The sequence below is a fragment of the Lepidochelys olivacea genome, assembly GCF_965140295.1.
Source record: "Lepidochelys olivacea isolate rLepOli2 genome assembly, chromosome: 27".
Lineage (NCBI taxonomy): Eukaryota > Metazoa > Chordata > Testudines > Cheloniidae > Lepidochelys > Lepidochelys olivacea.
The window spans coordinates 10,215,939-10,241,525 of NC_140437.1; the positions used below are offsets into that span (position 1 = coordinate 10,215,939).

The 25,587-nt window shown below is 43.0% G+C and overlaps 1 protein-coding gene across 1 annotated transcript in view; it reads left to right on the top strand.

The window, feature by feature from the left end:
- The window catches only part of TANC2 (tetratricopeptide repeat, ankyrin repeat and coiled-coil containing 2), a 690,066-nt gene that overhangs the window by 596,319 nt on the left and 68,160 nt on the right, over positions 1-25,587 (top strand). The window contains exons 13-15 of the mRNA XM_084615604.1: positions 1,245-1,476; positions 8,033-8,199; positions 10,301-10,908. Coding sequence (XP_084471730.1) covers positions 1,245-1,476; positions 8,033-8,199; positions 10,301-10,908 — 1,007 coding nt within the window. The remainder of the gene's footprint in view (positions 1-1,244; positions 1,477-8,032; positions 8,200-10,300; positions 10,909-25,587) is intronic.

Genomic DNA, 25,587 nt, shown 5'->3' on the forward strand with positions numbered 1-25,587 from the left:
GGCCATTCAGTCATTTGTTCAGAGCTTCAGTTTGTAGAAAACCAGAGGTAAGAAGCAGGATTGAAGGTAAATGGAGATGATGCAGCTGCCCTTTATATTCCTTTTGCCATGTGGTTTGTACTTTCTGTGTCCCAAACACAAGCTTCACAGCACATGGCGTGGAGAAACCTTAGAGTTCTCTGTCCACCAGCCTGTCCCTACATGCCTTGCTGACTCGTAAGGTGTATCCCTTGGCTCCTTTCAGTGGGTTCATTGTACAGCTGATGGGCCATCGAACAGGCTAGGCAGTGCTGATGCCAATCTGTTTGGGGGTGTCACCCATAAAAACAGCACAAGTTTGGAAATACAGATATACCATATATAACTTACAATACAAAGGTGATACCAACATATAAACAAGATTACCATACTTGGCAAATCATAACATTTTCACTGACACCTTACACGGCATATCTGGCACAATCCATTGCAATTTTATAATATTGGTATTAATAATAATATAAAGTGTCTCACAATTCTATACAGCATAACACAGTCCATGGAGGGAGGAGTTTTTAATCTGATCCTGGAACCAGTGGAAAAATGGAAAGGGGAAGGAGGATCTGGTTGCACTTCTGTTTATTTGAGAAGGTTGGCAGCAGTGAGACCAAAGAGCTGGGACTTAGGGATGCGATGGGGAAGGGGAGATTTTTCTTCAGTTAGTTCTCTGCAGGAGAACCTTTGTGAGAGAGGGTATGGAATGTAGAGTAAATCTGGCAGCCCCTTTGTTCAGGAGAATCTGTAATTTGCAGGTTTTGCAGTGCTGAAAGGTCCTCTTTTTAACATATTGCTGTATACCGTACATCCGTTTCCATGCTTAGCTTGATATTTTAAAAACACCAAATAAAATGTAAGTTTAAAAACCAATTGCAGCTTATGACTGACAGGGGAGATCTGAAACAGTGGAGCACAAGTCTATCATGCAGTACTTCAGACAGGTCAATTTGTTGTTGTCACTGTCTACTTTTGTGAATGGCTGCACTTTAATTCACTTGTTCCACAAGTGGCACATCTAATAATTTTTAAGGATCAGTACCTGTTTTTACCAGCTGATTCATCTGGATCAATGTCAAAGGCAGTTAACAGGGGTCCCTCTAAAGACTTGGCCTGCCGGAGTAAGTGAAATTTACAAAAAAGATGCTGCTTTAACATCTGTCTGACTGGTGTCTGATGTAGATATATTTTTGTTCTTTTCCCTTTGGTAGGTTGTCGCTTACCATTACTGCCAGGCCGATAATGCCTACACCTGTCTTGTGCCAGAGTTTGTACACAACGTGGCAGCACTGCTCTGCCGCTCACCACAGTTTGTCGCCTACAGGGAGCAGCTACTGCGGGAACCACATTTACAGAGTATGCTCAGCTTGAGATCCTGTGTTCAGGATCCCATGGCCTCCTTCCGGAGGGGAGTCCTAGAGCCCTTGGAAAATCTTCATAAAGGTACTGTGGTTAAGACTGTTTTTAACTCTTATCAGCCTGAGAATTTTTAACTTAGCTTTTCTTTGAGTGTGAGCCTCCAAACCAAGGAGCGGATGGATTCCATGTGTGAGCCCCTAGTGCACCAGGAAAATTCAAGAGTTGTAGAAGAGAAGGTAGGACTTAGGGAGGCTGAGAAAACAGACTCTTGTTTGGTTTGTAACTCCTCTTCCAACCCAGTCCTTCAGTTGTGTTTTCCAAGGTGGTGGAGTGAACACTTGACTTTGAGCACATTTGGTTTCATTCACATCCAAAATTTGGACCAAAAGATCTGAAAATGAATGCTAACAACATTTGCCTTGCACAGCTGTTCTTAGAATAGCATCTTTGCATTCATTTGTTAGGTCACTAACTTTTTCCTCCACTCAGTTACCCCTCCAAAATTCATTATTTAATCAGCTCTTGGGAATTCTCAGCCTCCAAACAAAAATGCTGACAATATACAAGTCTGTCGATGACTTACGTAATGCTGCTTTGGGGAACTGGGTAACAGACCATATCCTAATTACTGACTCCGGAGATATAGCAAAAACCCTTCAGGACATTTCCATTTTCCCACATGCAGTGTCAGCTGTACCTGCTCCTCTTTCTTTTGTATACAAGAAAGATGCAGTTAGTTTTTCTTAATAGAGTGGCTAACGGTAAAACCTTTGACCTTCATAGCCATAGACACTATTCAGGTGTGGGTAGAGTGCAGAGCTCTGTCCCTCTCAAAACCATGTTTATACAAATACTGCAATGTGTAATATTGGCTGTGGAAATTGTTCAACACGATTGTACGTTTCATCCCAATGCAATAGATGGATCAAAGTGATATAAACACCACTCCAGTCATATTTAGCAGCTTTGTTGTTCAAATAAAGTCGCTATTTTGAAGCTGAGTGTCTAGATTCTAAATACTGACTTCAGTACGGGTGCAAAGGGACTATAAAGCTGGCTCAGCTGTCCAGCTGTGGATTCCCCTGGCTTGGGGAAATCTCTGAGTGTCATCAGATCAGCATTCTCTCCACCCTTTGCAACCACCACTTTGCATTAGGGGTTTGTTGAAGATGTGGCTGGCAGGCAGAGAAGTAATCTACAGCTGTTACAATGTCACCTGGGGGGCCATTCCAGATGACGTAACTTAGAGCAGTTCTGAGGATGCTTTAAATTATGCTGGCAGCCAAACTCATCCCCATCAGGCACCTAAGATCAGGGAAAATCAAGCTGTTCTTGTGAAGCTAGGTTTTCCCTCTTGTGCCTTTCCCTGAGCATTGCTCAGCTGGATCCAGGGATCAAGACCCCAGTCTTTCAGTGTTGCTGATTAAGATTGTTGGCAAACTAATTTGTACCAAGTGTTTTGTAACAAAATGAACATCATATGGAAATTGGTTGAAGAAAATATGTAATATACAAGAATTTGTTAATATGGCAACAGACCCTTTACAAGGTGCTGTTGAAGCTTTAAACAGTAATTTTATTTATGAATTTATTATCAATTTATTTATCTATTTATTATCAATTATTAATGCTGAATATTGCTGACAAACTGAGATTCACATTTTTCAAATGTATTTATGTATATATTTGAGTAATAGAAACAACTTGTAGGGGAACCATGACCGTATTTCCTTCTCCTCCCCATCCCCCATATAAGCTTTATGAGAACCAGGAGATGTGGATGTAAAAATCAGGCTTCCATCGTATTTGCTCCAAGGTGAGAGAGTCGTAAGGGCTATTTCCTAGTGTGCCCTGTCATCCTGCTTAAAAGTTACGTGAAAAAATGTATGTAATGATTTTAATGCAAAATAAACACCTTTTCTGTACACATATGAACAGTAAATAGAGAAATACAAAAAGCTTGGGATGAAGAGATAATCGGACAATGAGATTTAATGTATAGCTATTCTGAAGGTATTTATTATAGGGGTAATGCTTTTCACCACCGTACTGTTTATTTTAAATTTAATTAAATATTTCCTTAAGTGATTAAAGGGGAAAAGAAAAAGCTAACCCGCGAACTGTAATGCCTAACTTTCATAGCACAGTCCATCTGTAGTGCTTTACAAAGGAAGGTTAACACTGTATAGATGGGGGTCGTGAGAGTATTGCAAATATAAATCAACAGCACTCCTCAGGAATAGAACCAGGTCTCCTAACTCCCAGTCCAAACCCACATTCATTAAGCAGCACTAACTTCCAGAAAGGTGCGGCTTGCAGCACACCCTAAAGGTGGCTAGACAAGGGCTCTGATGGACTTGCCAGAGAAAACAAATTCAAGATATCGGGTATGGCTACATTACAATAAAAAACCTGCAGCACCAAGTCTCAAAGCTGGGGTCAGCTGACTTGGGCTCAGGCTGTGGGGCTATAAAGTTGCAGACTGGAGCCTGAGTTCTGGGACCCTCCCCCATCATCAGCCCTCTTGAATGTCTACACTGCAATTTTATAGCCTCTCAACTCAAGCCCCCCGAGCCTGAATCAGCTGACATGGGCCAGCCATGGCCATGCCATGGGTCTTTTATTGCAGACGTTCCCGTGAGGACCCTTTACTGAGAATGCCCTGCTCTTTGCCCTGAGGGGGACACAGCAAAAGCATTGTAGTCCCTTGTAGCTGCCATGACAGAGCATATATGGAGTTCCCTCTGAAATAAACAGGTCTTTGGCCATTTAGTTTTAACTGCCATAATACAACCTTCAGATGGGTGATCAGGTGTTAAAAATAGCAAATAATCTAATTAAAAGGAGCAATAATTTTTTAACTGCTCATTAAATATAAAATACGATTTAATTTACTGCTAAGAGAAAAGAGGGTAATTTATAGGGAGCTGACGCAAGGAAAATCTCAACTGTATTAGAAATTAAATGCACCTGTTCTTTTGTGTTCTACAAAACGGTCCGTTCCCTTTGGGAGGAGAGAAAATTAAGGTGTCTTTCCATTTTCCAAGCTGATACATGAGATGTCTCACTGAAGTGGTCCCCATACAGAACTGATTCGTGTTCGTGACCCATACTTTCCGTTTATAGCCCCTGTAATAGTCACTGGATACTGTCTTGTGACATGGTTATTATTAAACTTTTGTGGCTCTGAACCAGGTTAGAAAACTGGGGCCAGGAAATAGACCTGTTTCTTGTGTTCCACCTCTATTACACCTTCTTTGCCTGTGTCATAAATATAAAGGGAAGGGTAAACCCCTTTGAAATCCCTCCTGGCCAGGGGAAAGCTCCTCTCACCTGTAAAGGGTTAAGAAGCTAAAGGTAACCTCGCTGGCACCTGACCAAAATGACCAATGAGGAGACAAGATACTTTCAAAAGCTGGGAGGAGGGAGAGAAACAAAGGGTTTGTGGGTCTGTCTGTAGTCGTCTTGGCCAGGGACAGAACAGGAATGGAGTCTTAGAACTTTTAGTAAGTAATCTAGCTAGGTATGTGTTAGATTATGATTTCTTTAAATGGCTGAGAAAAGAATTGTGCTGAATAGAATAACTATTTCTGTCTGTGTATCTTTTTTGTAACTTAAGGTTTTGCCTAGAGGGGTTCTCTATGTTTTTGAATCTAATTACCCTGTAAGATATATACCATCCTGATTTTACAGGGGGATTTCTTTATTTCTATTTACTTCTATTTTTTATTAAAAGTCTTCTTGTAAAACACTGAATGCTTTTTCATTGTTCTCAGATCCAAGGGTTTGGGTTTGTGGTCACCTATGCAAATTGGTGAGGCTTTTTATCCAACATTTCCCAGGAAAGGGGGGGTACAAGTGTTGGGAGGATTGTTCATTGTTCTTAAGATCCAAGGGTCTGGGTCTGTAGTCACCTAGGCAAATTGGTGAGGCTTTTTACCAAACCTTGTCCAGGAAGTGGGGTGCAAGGTTTTGGGAAGTATTTTGGGGGGAAGGACGCGTCCAAACAGCTCTTCCCCAGTAACCAGTATTAGTTTGGTGGTGGTAGCGGCCATTCCAAGGATAACGGGGGTAATATTTTGTACCTTGGGGAAGTTTTGACCTAAGCTGGTAAAGATAAGCTTAGGAGGTTTTTCATGCAGGTCCCCACATCTGTACCCTAGAGTTCAGAGTGGGGGAGGAACCTTGACAGCCTGCCTGTTTCTTTTTTCTACAGATTTCAGCTGTGGCAAGATGACCACAAAAATTGGTTGTCTTTAATGCAACATAGTACAAAAAGCAATCTGAGCAGTTAAAATTCTGCTGCTGTTATCTGATGTGCTGATGGTTTGAAAATGTCTTGTCCTGCAGTCAGGGTCTACTTTTGAAGAAAGAATGCAACTATCTTTTGTACGTGTACAATAGTGCACTAAATATGTCCCTGGCTAGAATTTTTTAATGTATTACTAGACAATATTGTACAGCGAAACTTGTCTTAAGCAGCCGCCAAAGGGAAAACCAACAGTTGCCTTTCTCTAAAAGGAGGTCTTTGGTGCTAGGAAGGCTGCATCTCTCTCAGAGAGAGTGAGTTGTAATGGGTGGGATTGTCAAAGCCAGATAATAGTAAGGCCCCCATTTTGAAAGTCTGTGAAATTTGGACACCTAACTTCCTCTGACCGCTGTGAACATCCCAGACAGTGGGAGTAAACAAAAATTGCGAAATTCATAGATGTGACATCCCCACTAAAAAGTGGGATAGTCCTTCATGGGTGAGAGATGGAGAGAATAACTGTATGAGGCCGTGTCTACACTATGGGCACTACTGTAGTGCCGTAGTGTAGACATTTTGTACAGCAGCGGAAGGATTTTTTCCATCACTGTAGGTAGCCCATCACCCTGATGGGCAGTAGCTAGGTCAATGGAAGCATTCTTCTCTCGACCTGGCCATGTCTACAGCAGAGGTTACGTTGACATAGATATGGGGCTCAGGGCTGTGAGTTCACACCCCTGAGTGCTATAGTTATGTCAATCTAAATGTTAAGTGTAGACAAGGCCTAAGTCTCCAACTTCTGATTCCATAAGTCAACTTGGCTGGTACAGAGAACCAGTTGACCCAGAAAACCCCTTGTGATGCCGCACCAGCATAGAAGCAGATTAAGGAGCTGCTCTGGGCTGCAGTGGACCCCTCCCCTCCAGACCAGACCAGGTCTGGAGGAGGGGTTAAAAAGAGGGGACTCTGCTCAGCTAGGGACAACCCGGGAAGGGAAAGGGCTGTTGTGCTTTTCAGCTCCCAGAGAGAGAGGCTGACAGCCAACAGAGCCCCTGCCCGTGCAGGAGGAGGACGTGGATCCCTTGAGCTAAGAAGGGGAATGAGACTGAGGTTTGTACTGGAGACCCAGGGAACTCTGAAGGGGACTGTGATACTGCCATGGCCCTCTGAAGTAAGAGAGGCCAATGCCCCAACTGAAGCTGCAGATAGGTTTTCCTTTCTTCCTTTTTCTTCATACTTTTATTTAACCTTCTTTGCTGACTGTGGACAGTTTGGTTTACTTCACATGGGACCCTGAGAGGGGAAGAAACAGCAAGGAGGTCTTGGCCGGAGGATCAAGCACCAACCCACAAGAGGGATACATCCCTGCAGCACTGACTGGGATGGGTGCAATTGGACCCACACACTTGCACTCCCTACATACTCCTAAAGGGGGTTTCTGCCAAGGACAGATTTGTGACACCGCTATTTTTATTTAATGGACTGCAGTGTCAGTGAGACGTAGTTCCTCTTATTGGCATCAATTAATGCTAAACTTAAAGTTCAGCCTTCAAAATCTGCTTGAGAAATGTAACTTTATTGCATGAAAACCACACCGTTTTTCCTCAGTAATTATGTTGTTAGCAGCATGAAAAGTGCCCAGGGTCCTACGCTTAAAAATGTTCATGTACAACTGTCAGCAAACGTAATCGTCGAGATGGTCTGAGCCATAGAATTCAGATCCAAACTTCTCTGAAGTTCATGAGGCAGGGGTTTGTTCTGGACCCATCTTTACTGAACAGAGGGCAGAATTTTGAAAAGTTCATCTGACCAGCTCCTGTGCATGCAAACTGATTTGTGCTCAAACACCTGCACTGCCCGTGAACCATGGTTTGCACATGTTTATTAGTATTTGCATGCACGTTCGAAAATCTAGCCCAGCATGAGCATTAGTTGGTTAGAAAGTCTACTGTGTGCCTACACAACATCCCAATCTAGATTATCTAAAGGTGCTAGTGGCATATACTTCTATGCATACGTATTCATAGCAATTGTAAATGTTGCAACAGGTTTACATCAGGACGCTGTTGATGTTTAATGTCACCAGTGAAAGTACATGTAATAATGTTCTTGTCAAAATGTGCTGAGAGTTGCTGATTCACATTTCTCAAATATATTTGAGTTTGGGGAGAAGGTGACTTGTTTAATAGCCTTAATCGTTTTAATGAAGTGGTTGTCACAATTGTATAGATATTGTAAATCAAATACATATTTTATGCAACCTGAGAAGTACAGTTATTTTATCTCTTTTCGTCTATAGCAATGTCTGATTTCAAACAATGTGGTGAGTGCTCATTGTAGCCATGCTGCTAGCCGATGGACTGAAGCTTTTTCTCTTTCATATCATCTCAGAGAGGAAGATCCCAGATGAAGACTACATCATATTAATTGATGGTTTAAATGAAGCTGAATTTCACAAGCCAGATTATGGGGACACCATAGTATCATTCTTGAGCAAAATGATCGGAAAATTCCCATCCTGGCTGAAGTTGATAGTGACGGTCAGGACAAGTCTACAGGTATACTAAGACCATGTTTCCTATTAAACACACAAACACTGGATTTTTGTCATGATGGGTTTTCTTATTGAAAATCTTAACCAGTGTCATATAGATTTAATTATTAATTTTTTTGAAGTTATATCATTTTATCTCTCCTTTGCGCCAGTCTTTTTGTAATGCATTCAGATTGATTTATATCCCCTAGACTCTTTCTCTGGATACTGTTACAGGACAAGAGTCTGGTCCTGCACCCTTTACCCGTGTCAATAATCCTTGCTCAGCAACTAGTTCCATTAATTTCAGCAGGACTATTCACATGAAAGAGGACCACTCACCATCAGACTGTTTGCAAGACCAGGCCCAAAGTCTCTGAGACTGGACTATTACGAAATGGGAGCTTAGCTGTGTATTCTCTCTTAAATGAGAAGAAGCTAGGAGAAGGGATTTCATGCATAACTTCCTGCCCATCAGTATGAGAATATAACCATGATAGACTGATTCAGGGTCTGTGTGTTTATTTGGTACAGTCTGAAGGAGTCATAACATGGGTCCAAGAAGCTATTTAACTCTATTAGAACGCTTGATCTTCGGCAGTTTCTGAGGTTTTAGAGTGAATGTAGCTGACACTGTTCTAAGTGTTTTTGTCTTAGGTTATGTCAACTTCCGCTCAATTTCTGTTGCTAACATACATTATAATGCTAGTGTCTAAGGCTTTAATGAACATCCTCTTTGCTCAGAACCTGTACTGTACTTTCCTCTAGTGTAGTGGCAATAGACAAGAAAATACCAATCGATCTATTTAGCTGTAATTCTCCCAGCCAGACCCCAGAAGTAATTCACCATTATTGTAAATCAAGAACTGCAGGGACTTGCTAGCAATTCTCACTAGCAATTTTTGTATTTGTTACAGTGGCAGGTTGCACAGTCTTCCTATTTCAGTGCCACTCTTTCTTACTTCCCCTTTATTTTAAGGTAGTTTAAATATTTCATTCTGGAAAAAAGGGATTTTGTAATGTTTGTTTCAATGACAGATTTTAAATTGCATTCCTGGTATTTTAAGCTCTCAGTTATTTAATTGGTCAGAGCTTTTGTAGCCCTCAATTTTTTTAAATTGTAAGATTTGATTCTCCTCTGTGCCCAAACTTTACTTTCAGGGAGCTGGTTGCAGCTCCCTGATTCTCAGTCATCCAGCACCAGTGCAAGTCAAAGCTTCAAGGGGCAGCTTTAACTTACAACACTGGCATAATATCTCTGAGACCTTATGCTAATCTAAATTCACCTCCATTTACCCACCCCACCACAACACACCTAATGTATCCCCTCATTCCCCTTGCATGGGGTGGGGTTTCCAGCAGGGGCAGCAGAATTGCCTCTCCTAGCTTTATATCGGCAGAGAGTAAAATTCTCTAGGGGAAACTTCCATCTGATTTACACTGACTTTGTGCGGCATGAGCAGTGTAAACTGAACTTACCAGATCAGACATGCCAGCCCACAATATCTTGGTGATATACAGCAGATGTGCAATCCCACACTATACACTTTCAGAAACAGCCCTTTGGCTGAGAAAAGAGAACCCACTGTTGACTCTGAGCAAATCAACGGCATATATAGTATTTCCTTATGGCATTCACTGTGCAGTAGGAAATATCTACGAATAACCTTCCATTTAATCAACTGCTGTATGATGCTGAAGACTACTGCACTCAGCACTCCTTGAGATATACTAAGCTGTCTGTTTCAATGAGAGGCCTAGAATCCTGGACCCCACCAGCTTTGGCTGCCCACAGGTGATGCCCTAATCTGGGCATCTGCATGACACAGAAGAAAGCTGATGGCAGGTCCAATAGCTGGTTGGGATGGGACTATAATTTTAAAGGGCACTGCTCTTTGTGAATACTCCAACCCCTTTCCTTGGCAAGTGTGTTAGGAAAAACTTTCCTCAGTTTTATTTCAGCTACCTAGTTTCACAAAGAAACCCACTCCACTGCGTTTTAGATTGGACCATGTCATCTTAGGTATTTGCCCAACACCTCTCTAGGTGCTGATGGAATACAGATTGTTTATTTTTATTAATAATAAGCCCTTCCAACATGAATAATTTCTTTTCTTTTCTTCCAGGAAATAATTAAGTTGTTGCCCTTCCATAGGATTTTTTTGGATAGACTGGAAGAGAACGAAGCCATAGATCAGGACCTCCAGGCATATATCCTTCATCGAATACACAGCAGCTCTGAGATCCAGAACAACATCTCCCTTAATGGCAAAATGGACAACACTACATTTGGCAAACTCAGTTCTCACCTCAAGACCTTGAGCCAAGGGTCCTATCTATACCTAAAGCTCACTTTTGATCTCATAGAGAAGGGCTACCTGGTACTAAAGAGCTCCAGCTATAAAGTAGTCCCAGTCTCTCTCTCTGAGGTTTACCTGTTGCAGTGCAATATGAAGTTCCCAACACAGTCTTCCTTTGATCGGGTTATGCCTCTCTTGAATGTGGCCGTGGCATCTCTGCATCCATTAACGGATGAACATATATTTCAGGCCATTAATGCCGGTAGCATTGAGGGCACACTGGAATGGGATGACTTTCAGCAGAGGATGGAGAACCTCTCCATGTTTCTTATCAAGCGTAGAGACATGACACGAATGTTTGTTCATCCGTCTTTTCGAGAATGGCTTATCTGGAGAGAGGAAGGAGAAAAGACCAAGTTTCTCTGTGACCCTCGGTAAGTAATTGCAATAAAAATATCTGCAGTATTTCACTCTCGCTCATCCTAATAATCTTGCTACTGTATTTTCCACTCCATGTGTAAGCGGAGGAATAGTTCCGCTCTTGTGGGGAACTTTCCTGGCTTCTGCACTGCCGCGGTGAAGTGGGCTAGCGAAAGGATCTGAGTCCTCGCTCCCACTTCCTTTACCCAGTGGCCTCCCTGCCCTTGAGGACTCCCCTTCCACTCTCCTGTCTGGCAGAGTCCTTGTAACCCCAACAAGGCTGGGCCCAGGATTCCTGGGGGGCTCGACCCCCAACCCTGCTGTGGTCACCTAGGACAGGGGTTAGGGTGTCCCCATTCTGGGGTACTCTCTCTGCACCGGGCACTTCTCTGACCCACTGACAATTACATACAAGTTAAAGCAAATGCAAGTTATTTAATCAACAATTAATTTTAAAAAGAATAAGGAAAATGGGAAAGGTTAAAGGAAACACATCAACCCGCTCGGTGGCAGGGAACATCACAGACAGTGTCTCTGGAACGTCAGGGCAGTTCACAGTCTGCTCCTTGTAAGTCCCAGGCCCCTTCTCAGGCCCTGGCTGTGCTGCAGGGATGCTGTGGGTCGGATTGCTCTGGTGGTGGCCACAGGCTCTCAGGCTCTAAGTGGTAGGACCCTTCTGCCCTGTGTCACCCCCGCCCTGTCAGGGTTACGATCCAAGCCTGGCCTGCAGAGCCTCTTGGCTGAGGCATCTCCCTGTGCTGGGCCCGCTGCCCAGGGTCCCCCTCGGTCTCCCCAGCTGCTCGCGATACCCGGCTCCAGACTGCTCCAGCCCCAGCTCCACCACTCGGTCTCTGCACGGCTGCTGCTGCTCTGCCTCCAGCTCCCTGGGCTGCTTCTCTGGCCCCTCTGGCTCTGGTTGCTGCAGCTCTGCTCCCAGGACAGGTCTGCTCTGCAGGCTGCTTCTGTGACTCTGCTCCCAGCACTGACCTGCTTCCTGGGCTGCTTTTCTGGCCCCTCTGGCTCTGGTCGCTGCAGCTCTCCTCCCAGGGCAAGTCTGCTCGATCTGGGCTGTGCCTCTGGCTTTGGAGCTGCAGCTCTGCTCCCAGGACAGGGTCTGCTCTCTCTGGGCTGCTTTTCTGGTCCCTCTGGATCTGGCCCAGCTCTGCTCCCCAGCTGAGGTTGGGCCCCTGCTTTCTCCTTAGCTCGGCCCCACTCTGTCTGACCCAGGCAAATCCAGCTCACACGAAGACGGGACCTCCCTGGCCTCCTGACTCCCTGATTAGCCTGCCCACCCTGTCATTCAGGCTGACCTGGAGCATTGGCCTCTCCCCATTGTTCCTGGGGACTGTCAGTCTCAGGGTCCTGATTCCCCATCGACCCTTCCCCTTTTAGTACTGGGAGCTAGCCACCAAAACACCCCACTGACTGTTAATAAGGGGGCAACAGTCCCCTTACACATGCATCTGATGAAGTGGGTTTTAGCCCATGAAAGCTTTTGCCCAAATAAATTTGTTAGTCTCAAAGGTGCCACAAGTACTCCTCCTCCTTTTTGTTGATACAGACTAACACAGCTATCACTCTGAAACCTAATAATCTTTGAATATGGATAAATACAGTACAGACTAAATGGGAGATTCTTAGTCCATCACATCTGCAAAGGCATATAATCGGTCTGGGATAGATGATAAAGAGATGAAAATCAAACAACATACGGACATATATATACAATGAGCTCGATTCAAAAGCCATTCTGTACATGGAACTCCCACTGAATGTTTTCTGAATGCAGAATCAGGCCCCATTGTGTTTTTGGAGTGTGAATTCATGTTTAAAGGACACAATGACCATCTGATAAATTATTATTGTGTTCCTGGCATAGCTGTGAACATAAGTTATATCAAGTCACTACTAGACTTTATAGTCTGTTTAAATGCACTGATAGCATGAGAATATTACTACACTATTAAAAATGTATCTTCTATCTTTCAACCTCAGATTGGGTACAGGTGTTGTCTTCATCATTTTAGTTGTACATCCCAACAGTTCTAGTTTCACTTATATTAGCCCATTCCCTGAAACAGATATATTAAAATTGGGAAAGTCATTCATATTCTGAGCCCCTCCAATGCATCTCCTTGAACCGGTAGTCGGTACATAGTGATAGTATCTGCTGAAACTGAGCATTCAGCCAAGGTGACAGCCACTCACCTCATTAAAGCAAGTTGCGGCTGTTATCAGTGCCAGGGTAAAGAATATATTTACCATCTCCGGTATGGAGCTTCTTGGTAAACAGGATTTAGTAGAAAAAATAACATACAGCTGCTCCCAGTGGAAATCCTGGCTGCTTTAGTAGATTTCTGCACAGCTCTCCTGTTATTTAACCCTTGCAATGCGTCTTCGACCTCTCCGCAGTTATCTTTATATCAGTGTTAATTATTTACGTTATAGCTTTCCTCAGAGTCATTAGATACTTCTCACCATGCAATGCTTTTCCCACCAGAGCTTTCACCAGAGTTATCTGCTATTTGCAAAGCCATTTAAATGCATGTCTCTCATTTATTTTTAATCCAAGCCTATTGTACTGAAAACATTCTCCCTAATATCCACTTGTGCTTAGCCCAGATGCTTTCTGACCATAGTAATTTTTGACTGGATGTACACAATTTCATCAACTAAGATGTGAATCTCTAATGCACTAGCTACTAATTACTTTACTGTTTTATCACAGATGGGACAAAACTGTGGGTTTAGGTGCAAGCTTTGACACTTGCTGTTGATAATTAGTCATGGCATACATTTTACATGAAAATAAAAAACATTTTCTTCCTTCTCTACCAAATACAGTAAAGTTAACCAGAGCACATCTGATGGATTAGGCATCAATTTTTTTTACACGGTGTATGTGCTGTAATAATTAGGCAAATTTGTAAAGCTGTGCAAATGTGTACAGTTCTGATTCTCAGGATTCCAAGAATGTCCTTCTCCTTAGTTTTCGTCTACATGGGTTTATGCCTTCTGAATGTGCCTTTGAGCTCCAAGTTTGAATGAACTCACAAACTCAAAGCAAAACTCAGGCAAAACTGCTGTTTCACCAGGCTCTGCACTGAAACCATGCACAGCCAGAAATTTCACATGGTTTTAGCATGAAATCATAAATCAGCCATGGTTCACTCTGAAGGTAACAAACAGTTTGGGCTGAGCTTCAGGTTTCATGCAGTTTTGTAACCTTTATGCACAGTGTGAATGTTTTGCACAGGCTTCCCAACTAACACACGTCACCTGGAGCTTTGAATCCCTGTACTGTAATGATGCTGATCATAGAATATCAGGGTTGGAAGGGACCCCAGAAGGTCATCTAGTCCAACCCCCTGCTCGAAGCAGGACCAATTCCCAGTTAAATCATCCCAGCCAGGGCTTTGTCAAGCCTGACCTTACAAACCTCTAAGGAAGGAGATTCTACCACCTCCCTAGGTAACGCATTCCAGTGTTTCACCACCCTCTTAGTGAAAAAGTTTTTCCTAATATCCAATCTAAACCTCCCCCACTGCAACTTGAGACCATTACTCCTCGTTCTGTCATCTGCTACCACTGAGAACAGTCTAGAGCCATCCTCTTTGGAACCCCCTTTCAGGTAGTTGAAAGCAGCTATCAAGTCCCCCCTCATTCTTCTCTTCTGCAGGCTAAACAATCCCAGCTTCCTCAGCCTCTCCTCATAACTCATGTGTTCCAGACCCCTAATCATTTTTGTTGCCCTTTGCTGGACTCTCTCCAATTTATCCACATCCTTCTTGAAGTGTGGGGCCCAAAACTGGACACAGTACTCCAGATGAGGCCTCACCAATGTTGAATAGAGGGGGACGATCACGTTCCTCGATCTGCTCGCTATGCCCCTACTTATACATCCCAAAATGCCATTGGCCTTCTTGGCAACAAGGGCACACTGCTGACTCATATCCAGCTTCTCGTCCACTGTCACCCCTAGGTCCTTTTCCGCAGAACTGCTGCCTAGCCATTCGGTCCCTAGTCTGTAGCTGTGCATTGGGTTCTTCCGTCCTAAGTGCAGGACCCTGCACTTATCCTTATTGAACCTCATCAGATTCCTTTTGGCCCAATCTTCCAATTGGTCTAGGTCCTTCTGTATCCTATCCCTCCCCTCCAGCGTATCTACCACTCCTCCCAGTTTAGTATCATCCGCAAATTTGCTGAGAGTGCAATCCACACCATCCTCCAGATCATTTATGAAGATATTGAACAAACCGGCCCCAGGACCGACCCTTGGGGCACTCCACTTGATACCGGCTGCCAACTAGACATGGAGCCATTGATCACTACCCGTTGAGCCCGACACTCTAGCCAGCTTTCTACCCACCTTATAGTGCATTCATCCAGCCCATACTTCCTTAACTTGCTGACAAGAATACTGTGGGAGACAGTGTCAAAAGCTTTGCTAAAGTCAAGAAACAATACATCCACTGCTTTCCCTTCATCCACAGAACCAGTAATCTCATCATAAAAGGCGATTAGATTCGTCAGGCATGACCTTCCCTTGGTGAATCCATGCTGGCTGTTCCTGATCACTTTCCTCTCATGCAAGTGCTTCAGGATTGATTCTTTGAGGACCTGCTCCATGATTTTTCCAGGGACTGAGGTGAGGCTGACTGGCCTGTAGTTCCCAGGATCCTCCTCCTTCCCTTTTTTAAAGATTGGCACTACAATAGCCTTTTTCCAGTCATCCGGGACTTCCCCGGTTCGCCACGAGTTTTCAAAGATAATGGCCAATGGCTCTGCAATCACAGCCGCCAATTCCTTCAGCATTCTCGGATGCAACTCGTCCGGCCCCATGGACTTGTGCACGTCCAGCTTTTCTAAATAGTCCCTAACCACCTCTATCTCCACAGAGGGCTGGCCATCTCTTCCCCATTTTGTGATGCCCAGCGCAGCGGTCTGGGAGCTGACCTTGTTAGTGAAAACAGAGGCAAAAAAAGCATTGAGTACATTAGCTTTTTCCACATCCTCTGTCACTGATCATCTCAGTTATTGAACTTTCACTGACCTTGAGTATACATGCCTGACAGGTGCAGTGTCATGAAGTTCATTCTTACTAGTATAGTGAGGGGAAACCAATTCCTCCGTTGTTCCAACGTTCCCGCACCACAGAACTTGCCATTCAGAGCTCAGACAACCTGTAAAACTGAGAGAGTCATTTCTGTGGGCTTTCAGGCATCAGTTTAGTCCCAAATTTACCATCTTAACCAGATGAAACCATAAATCGCTGTAAAAGGGGAGGAAAAAACCTTTTGTAAATATGAAATCCTAGACCAGAGCTAGCCAGGCTTCACTCACTCACAGTAATTTTTGCCAGAGGCAAAGATGAAGCACTCTGATGGACTGCAACAGAAACAATAACTAGTACTGCTTCCTGTGCCCAGAGGGCACGTCCATACCTACGGAAGGACTATTAAAAACCTCTAATGCGTTATGTGTGCTAATTGTATCATATCCTGATAGAGAGAGAAGTTGGGTGGGGTAATATGCTTTATGGGACCCACTTCTGTTGGTGAAACAGACAAGCTTTTGAGCTACACAGCACTCTTCTTCAGGTCTGAGAAAGGTACTTATAAATAAAATGCGGTACATATCAGTCATCGATAGCGCCCCGGAGAGTTAGCTATTGTGTTGTGTAAGGCTTCTTGTCCCACTCTCAAGGTAAAGCTGATGTTGAGCTCAGAGCGTGGTAAGCCCTCATCAACAATTAAGATGAAAAATCACTGTGTATTTTCACTACATTAATTGGGGCACAGCTTGCCACTGATTTGACTAATAATAGGACAAGTGTGTGAAGACTTGCTTGCATTTTGTTTGCTCATGGTGAGCTTGATTTTTTTTCCCCAGTAAAATGGGAATTGACAAGGTGTGGTAGCTATGTGAAGCACAGTTTAGTTCCCTTGTGCTGAATTTCAGAAACAAGCAGCTAAACCTAGGCTTGTTGACTTTGCAGAGAGCTACTGTAGAGATAGTGGTTGCTGAGGCTGATTCTCTCATGAGAATAGCTTTGAAACTGAAGTGTGACCATGTGAAACAGCTCTTAATTGACTTTCCCTGACAGAAGTGAACAGATTTGGAGGATGTTATGGAGGAAACTGAGATAATGGGACCTGGGTCAGCAGCACTGCAGCTGGGATGGTCTTTTTCCTTCCATTAATAAGACTGGAACATCCATTGTCCCATCCTCTCAGCAGAACAGAAAAGGAAAAACAAACAAACAAAACGGCTAAGTATCGTACTCAAATTTAACACATGCTCTTCTAGCTACATACAATTAAGCAACAAACCTCCTGCCCTCCAGATTTTTCTTTTAGCCTGTTGTGCTTCTAGCTTTCTTCTTCCCTGAATGCTCAGCGTGAGTTTTCTAACCAAAGCAAAGGCTAATTGGCATTGAAGGGAAACACTATCATTCTAGATTATCCCACAAGGGAGCCCCTCAGCGCTGACTGTTTAATAATAGGACACAAGAAAAGCTCTTGCCTGATTTTTTAACCAGCATTGTAACCAGTAATGACTTCTGCAGACCATCAGTGTAGTACTGTTAGCCAGTTGTATTATGTGATATATAATATAAAACTATATACTGGGAGACCATTTTTTAAGGTTTATGCATAAGGGGGCAAACTTATCATTGTGCATTTATCGTTCACTCTGCACTTCTGGACCTAAATGTTGCTATAATGCTAAGGCATTTTTTGCATAGACTTTTATTTTAGAACCTTTCATGCAATGATTTCAAAGCGATTCACAGACTTAGGAAGGAAGGTGTTGTTATCTCTGTTATAGATGGGGGGAAAATGAGGCACAGAGAGTTGAAGTAAGCAAAGCACTGGGAGTCAAATGTAGATCCCAGGTCTCCTTACTCCTTGTCTGCCTCTTAACCACATCAAACATGTTCAGAATCTTTCAGCTAGAGTCTCCTTTTCTCTTTGCCTGTGTTGATCTCAGCAAAGGTAAGGAAGGGACAAGGTAGGCTGGTAGCTTCCTTTGCATCCCCTTAATTCTGGCTCTGGCCCCCGGGGCTGCACTAAATTTCCCAATCTTGTCATCTCTCTCTATGGGCCATTGCTCCAGTGTAGAATAGCTGGCGACATTCCCTTCTTCTCCTGACACCTCTGTGCTGGTCAGAGAACGCTCCCACACACAGTTACACCACTGTGTAAAAAGGTGTTTAGGGTAAGGGAGCATTTGGGCCTTCAACCAGGGCGGGATTAACCCATAACTGGGCCCTAAGCAAACATATACGTTTGGGCCTCTACCTTCGAATATGAATAACGACAGACAGCTGATACATGGAGAGAAGGGGAAAAAATACACTTCGGTGATGTTCCCTCTCATACATGCCCTGGCAGTAAATTCCCATCCCAGCCTGTTCACGTGCTGCTGTTAGGGAAGGAAGTGGTTTCTTTAACCAGTGGCCCCGCTGGGAACAGCAAAGAGAGTTTCAGCTGTGTGTGAAGACTGTCTCTGCCCACTCATCCGCTGATGCAGGAAACTTCACTCACCTGAACGAGCAGTGTTGCAACCTGGCACATGGGGTTGCCACAGAACTCAAATTTGTCCCAGCCGCCCCTCCGTCATGACACGTGCTGGGTCACAATGCCACTTACTCAAGTGAGTGAAGCTCTTTAAGTTCATGAATCGGTTAAAATAAAATAAAAATCCACTCCCCCCCCACACATATTTAGACCCTATGCACATACCTAGTTTGTATATTCATCAGCCTGGCTCTGCTTTCCTCTCATAATAAAATGCTCTCATGGTATATCTGTTCAGATTTAAAATAATGAAAATTACAGAGGTCACAGCTTTGCTCCTGTACAGTGAGATCCCCAGGAGGGAGTGAATTGCTGTATGATCAAAAGTGTTACCTCCTTCCAGTACCTACCAGGTTGTATAGGCAAAGCAGAGCTAGGAAATCTCAGCTGCATTTGTATTTATTAAGCTTGGCCTATGAATACATGTAATGAGAAATGCTCTATATCTACAGAAATGAGGCAATGCCACTTTTTCTCCCTCGCTGTCTCAAGAAGGATTTATTCTGCATGGAGTCGATTTTAGCTAGGCACATTTCTGTTTTAAAATTGAAACTTTTAAATGTGTGGTTGTGTCTTTTAGGGGGACAGTCACCCTCTTTTCACCCTCCTAAATAAGAAATGCAAAAGAGAGGTACTAATCTGAGGGAGCAGAATGTCATTCATTAAAAATGTCTTAGGAAAAATGGCCTGCTGTGCACTGTGCATTTTTACTAAATGAGGGTGCAGTTCTATCCTCCTAAGACCCTGGCTTACGGCTTTATTGCGGAGGCCTTGGACAGCTGCAGCAAGAGTTTCAGAGGTGCTGAGCACTTGAAGATAAAAGGAGCTGCAGGCACTCAGTATCTTTGAAAATCAGGCCACTGGAGTCTTGTTGAGAGCACAATGCAGAGGAATAAATCTTTTGCAGTAAATTTCCTTTCAGTACACAGAGAATTAGGCATACAGCCGCTGTCTATTAATATTAATAGGAGACTTCTTGCTAATACCCCAGGAAAGCTCTATAAAAATTAATGAGAGCTACTAGTCCTCTTTGTTTCACCTTTGCAGAATCAAGTCAGTTCATATCAGTCTTCAAAACTCTTAAGTAAAGGTAGCTTGGTAATAACATCTTGTAGGAATTAGGGTGCAGTAGCAATCTAAACCGAATGTATGAAGCTGTAAACCAGTATCTTGAGTTGCCATGGTTTCCAGTGGAATTACCTTATATCATCATCCAGCGTAGGTATTTTACATTCTTTTTTCTCTCCCTACGTCTCCACAAAATCATGCTGCAGATGGAGCTCTTAGTTAATCACAGTTCCGGAAGCGACTATTTCTATATATTACCCAGCAAACTTATGTGTTTGTGCAAATTAGCAAAAATATGACGTTTGTATTTTTGATATATAGCCTAGTCTCTCTGGGAAATAATAATGCCGAAATGAAAAGGAACGGATGTAGAAAGTTTGGAGACAACAAGCAGGAGATAGTGTAGATGACTCGTATAAAAATTCATTTACACCTCAGTACTGCAAACTTCTTAAAACGCTGCTGCTTTCTTGTGTCACACATTGGCTTTTTTTAATAGTCTAAATTTCGCTTCAAATTGCATATCTTGGTTTGTCATTGTGGAGATACGTTTAATTGTTGAATGCATTCATTCGTCTATTTTCAGTAACCTGAGACTCCCTGAAGTCTCTAAGCAATACATTCTTCTTTATAAGTAGCTGGTGTGGTAAAGGGTTCTCAGAAAAGATGGGGACAAACCTGAGGGTGGTTTTGTTTGTGTGTTTAATGGATTTTATTCAGGGAGGTGAAACTGCCATTTCAGTTTGAGGAAAAGAAAAATTACAGTTTTAACAAGAATTTTTTTAATCCCTTGTGCACATGCGTGTGTGTGTGTGTGTGTATAAAAAACCACACATTGTGTATATACTATACATATATACACATATACACACACTCTCTCTCTCTCAAGTCCAAATTTCAAAACGCTCACACCCAGCAGCTCCCATTTAGGTACTGAAATGAAGTGGCCATATTTCAGAAGCAGCCATTGTTTCCAAAGGGAGCTGCTGGGTGCTAAGCCCCACTTCTTTAGGAGCTGAAATGGGAGCTGAGCGCTTCTGAAAATCTGGTCCTTACTGGACTCCAGTACTGTGCCATTTTCTGTTTTCATCAATGAAACTCTGTCTCTTTCCTTCATAGCTCAATACCCCCATTTCTGTTTTACACCCCAATTATCTATTTGCTAGTAAGAAAATTAGTTCTCCCATATAGTACCTCTCTCCAGGCTCAATATCCCATTCTGTTTGATACCCCAATTATTTTTTGATCAATACAGATAAAATGTACCACTCCCTGTCATTATTATTCTTTTTATGTTTTAGTGGCTGCAGACTCGTTTGTTAAGGCACATTCACACAAGAAATCAAATACATTAATCACAGATTTAGCTCAAGAAATCAAATCTCTTGGTTCTGTCTTATTTTCGCCAACACTTTCAGCGCTAGTGTGCTCTGCATGCCCCCAATCACGTATATACGCCAAGGCACTCAGCTCACTGGGACACAGACACCAGGGATATGGTGTTGTGGTTAGTTATTTTACGGTGCCCAGAGGGGTGCTGGGTGCTGTACATCACAGATAAAAAGACATGAGGCCAGATTCTCCCCTAGCTTGCACTCTGTGCAGTCATTTTCACCTGCACGCAGCCAATGTAGGGTGGGTACAAAATGCTATCCAGTCAGAATGCTAGCATTGTGCACAAACTTCACACAGGTGAAATGTTGGTACAAGTGGGCAGGAGTGGTAGTTTGGGGCACCGTTGTGCTCCTGGTATAATAAATGTAATAAGATGTGGGTATTTTCATTGCAATATCCCATTTCTTTATCAGGATAAACTGGGAACAAGCTTGGGTTCCAGACGTTGGGTCATCATAAGTCCTTCAGTTAATTAAACTGGCAAACGCTGCCTGTACCAAAGCATAGTAAGTTTGCTGTGCTGCCATCATTGGGAATAGTACTGTTCGGCATCCCAGAAGCCTGCCTGGAATGAATAGGGCCGTCTTACTCCACTACGTTCAGTGTAATCGCTATAAAATAGCGAGGGAATTTATCACAGCTTGACGAAACGAGCATAGGAGACCCATTACCTTGTGTAAGTAACCCTGTAGACCGTCATAAAGAAATGCCGCTGTTCCTTGAGTGACTCTGTTTAGTCACATTCAGAAGTACAGATTCAAGATATGATAAAAAAACATGCTGCTAACCAGGGTGGGAAATGTAGCAGGGACTGTTGAGGGCAGTATAAGCTAGCGTTGTAATAATAATCAGAGTGAAAGCATTGGACTAAATACAGCTGTGGCATTGGTGGAAAATGTGAAAGAAGAAAAGTGATGGTTTAACTTGGTCTCAGGTGGTGGGTCTGCTCTTTTAATGAAGTGCTGAAATGCATTTTTGAACTGAAAGAGTTGGGCAGGGTTGCAGTCCCAGTGTCAGTCTGCACAGAAGATGGGAAAAGCTGCCCGGCCCACGAAAGCTTATGCTCAAATAAATTTGTTAGTCTCTAAGGTGGCACAAGTCCTCCTATTCTTTTTGCCACCCAGGCAGATTCTAAACCGTGATTAATGACATGGAGATCCAAAATAATTGTGGCCACCCAAAAAAGACTTTACCATGAATAGAGTAGCTCACGGTTACCAGCTTGTGATAGACATAGCCCAAACGCTAACAGAGACAATGCTGTGTGTGTGTTTTGTATACGGTAAAGGTCCCATTTTAATCAGCTAAAACGTACATCTAGTTTGCTGCTTCTCATTTTGCCACCACCCTCATTTCTCTCCAAGCCTCCTCCCTCAGGCCCTGGTCCAGCAAAATACTTAAGCCTGTGCGTAACTTTAAGTACACAAGAAGTTCCATTGACATCAAAGCATCTGCTTGCTGCTTTGATGCACCAGGGCTTTCGTACATCCTTTGCACTCCACTGTGGTTAGAACTGGCTGTATCCTGACCCAGGTTCTCTGCCAGTGGATCTGCAAGATGTTCTGGTGGTTCTAAAACTGTTCGGGGCCACACTTTTTTCAAATGGCCTTTCATTGTGGTCTGCCATCAAAGTATTTTGACTCCAGCTAGTTTTATTGATCAGGCAATTGGACTGCAGTAAAACAACTTGCACTGTGGATGATTGTGAAAGAGCAGAGGAAGTGAGGGAGCTGTTTGCAGAAGACTTGAAGCCTGGAGCAGACTTGCTAAATGAGCTAACCAGAGACACCAGGCACAGGTAGGGAACCTCAAGTAACTGGTTCCTTGTAAGAAAGCTGAAGCAGTTGTTTGAGAGGGGAGTCAGCTCAGAGCAGGACAGCTGCAAGCCAAACACCAGGGTGGGTACACCCTAAGAACTAATATAGAAAGAGAACTATGAATGAACCCCTTGTCACACCCAGGCTGTGAGGTAAGAGCCAGGCCTCAGGACAGATTTTGGGGACTTTGTGTTTTGCTTTTGAGTTTATATGTCTGAATAAACCCTTACCCCAATAAGGGACAAGCAACATTTGAAGGAACAAGTGTGTGGAGTCTCTGTAGAGGGAGAATAAAGGGCACCCCGGCAACAAGAGGGCACTCAGACCAACTCATTTACAATAACCCTGCTGCTCAACCCAATCTAATTAGTCCACTGCCCTCTCCCAAATGGTAGCACTTTATAGTGATTACTCTAAGGAATTTTTAGGTGACTGCTCTCCGAAACCATTGAAAGTAAAAATATAACTGTATGTCACTCTATCTTGAGTTGATGTACCATCCAATAATTCTTTAGACTCTGGACTAAAAACCACTGTATGCTGTACAATTTTCATATCTGAACACTGAAAACGCACATTGAAATAATCCATTCTGTATCACTGTCCGCAGGAAAAAGATGCACCTTGAACAGAAATTTATCAAAGAAAACAAGAATGTTTGCTACATTAAAAATGCCTCTTAAAGCATCCTTGTTATGACCATATGATGGGTTGGATCAGAAACCCCCTGGGAGCTCCCACCTGATGTGCCAGGACTACTTCTGCCCCTGCTTTCCTGCCCAGTCAACTTAGGACTTCAGTGCCCTGCCTGGTTTGAGCCAGACCCACTAGCCTGCTGCAAACCCAGACCCACGTCTGAACCATGTCACCTAACACCAGAAGGCTTAACTGAAAGCAGCTTACAGACGTGTGCCTGTCATTAACACTCAGATGCCCAACTCCCAATGGGGTCCAAACCCTAAATAAATCTATTTTACCCTGTATAAAGCTTATACAGGGTAAACTGATAAATTGTTCACCCTCTATAACACTGATTATTAAATTGATAAATTGTTAACCCTCTATAACCCCCCCCAACTATTAATACATACTCTGGTTTAATTAATAAGTAAAAAGTGATTTTATTAAGTACAGAAAGTAAGATTTAAGTGGTTCCAAGTAGTAACAGACCGAACAAGTGAATTACCAAGCAAAATAAAATAAAACCCGCAAGTCTACGTCTAATAAAACTGAATACAGACAAAACCTCACCTGTTCCAGTAAGCTTCCTTTTACAGACTAATCTCCTTCTAGTCCGGGTCCAGCAATCATTCATACCCCCTATAGGTATTGTCCTTTGTTCCAGTTTCTTTCTTGGGGGTGCAGAGGCTCTCTCTTTAGCCAGCTGAAGACAAAATGGAGGGGTCTCCCACGGGCTTAAATAGACTTTCTCTTGTGGGTGGAGACCCCCTCCTCTCGCCAATGCAAAGTCCAGCTCCAAGATGGAGTTCTGGAGTCACCTGTGCCAGTCACGTGTCCATGCAAGACTCACAGTTTTTACAGGCAGAAGCCACTGCCCACCTGGCATCTTGAATGTCTCCGGAAGACATCTTATGTGGATTGGAGCCTTCTAAGATGCACTGTTCCCTAAGTGCTTCTTGACTGGGCACTTAACTTCGCAAATTCCTTTCTCCTGGAACTGACCAAATGCTCTACTAAGGTTATTTAGAAATCAAGCCAGGATGTGGCCAATATTTATAACTTCGAATACAAAAATGATACATGCAAACCAATAGGATTAATAGATTCAGTAGATCATAACCTTTACACAGATATGTTAGATGGCATATGTAGCATAGAACATATTCCAGTTATGTCATATATATTCATAAGCATATTTCCATAAAGCCTTATGGGGGGCACCGTCACAGACCAGGCCTCAAATTTAAAGATCTACAATGACCAAAATAATCTTTAATAGAGGGCCTGATTCTCCTTGAACCTTGTGCAGTAATTTACCCTTATGGAAAGGGGGTGTAAAAAACTTCAAAAGCAGGATCAAACAAGAACAGGTGGTGCAGTGGAGAATCAGGCCCAACATATCCAGCAGGTTAAGGTGCTAAATATATTTTAAATCCAGGATCATGGGAGTGCTTAATTTAGAGAAGGCTTAGTTACTCTATCTATTACATATATTTCTTAAGTATTCCTGAGATTTCTTGTCACAGTCTTAAGGCCACACCTGTTTACTTAAAATACAAAGTAATCCATTCGTAACAGCCAGTGAGTCAGCTGAAATGCTTATAAACTAATCTAAGACATAAGGATTTCTTCTTTGCTAACAGAGATTCACCTTGTCAAACTCATATTAAAACAGTGGCTTTAAATCCTTTTTTTTTTTAAATAGTTAATATCTTTTGTTGCCTTTAAATCTAAAGGGTGGCCATAGATTTTCCAATTCCATCCATGATGCTTCCCTGGGCTGCTTCTGTTATCTGCCATTATTTCAGGCAGTTCAGTGCAGATGTTCCCCTGAAAGAGTTCTTGGTGAGAATTCATCTACATAATCCTGGATAAACTAGAGACGTTTTGCTTCTCTGGGACAGCCAAGTGTTTACTGTAGTCTGAGGCATGTACTCTCCTGTACATAATAAAATACAGGCACAATGTCACCAGTGCAAATAGAATATTAAACAAAAAATAAACCTTGAGAAATATTAATATTACATCAGGATCATTAGCAGAATTTCAGAGTTTCAGCTGATTTGCAACACTGAGATGACTGCTGATCAAAGAGATGGGAGGAAACTTGGTAACTTTCTATCATGAATCATAATGTTGGTAGAGATTG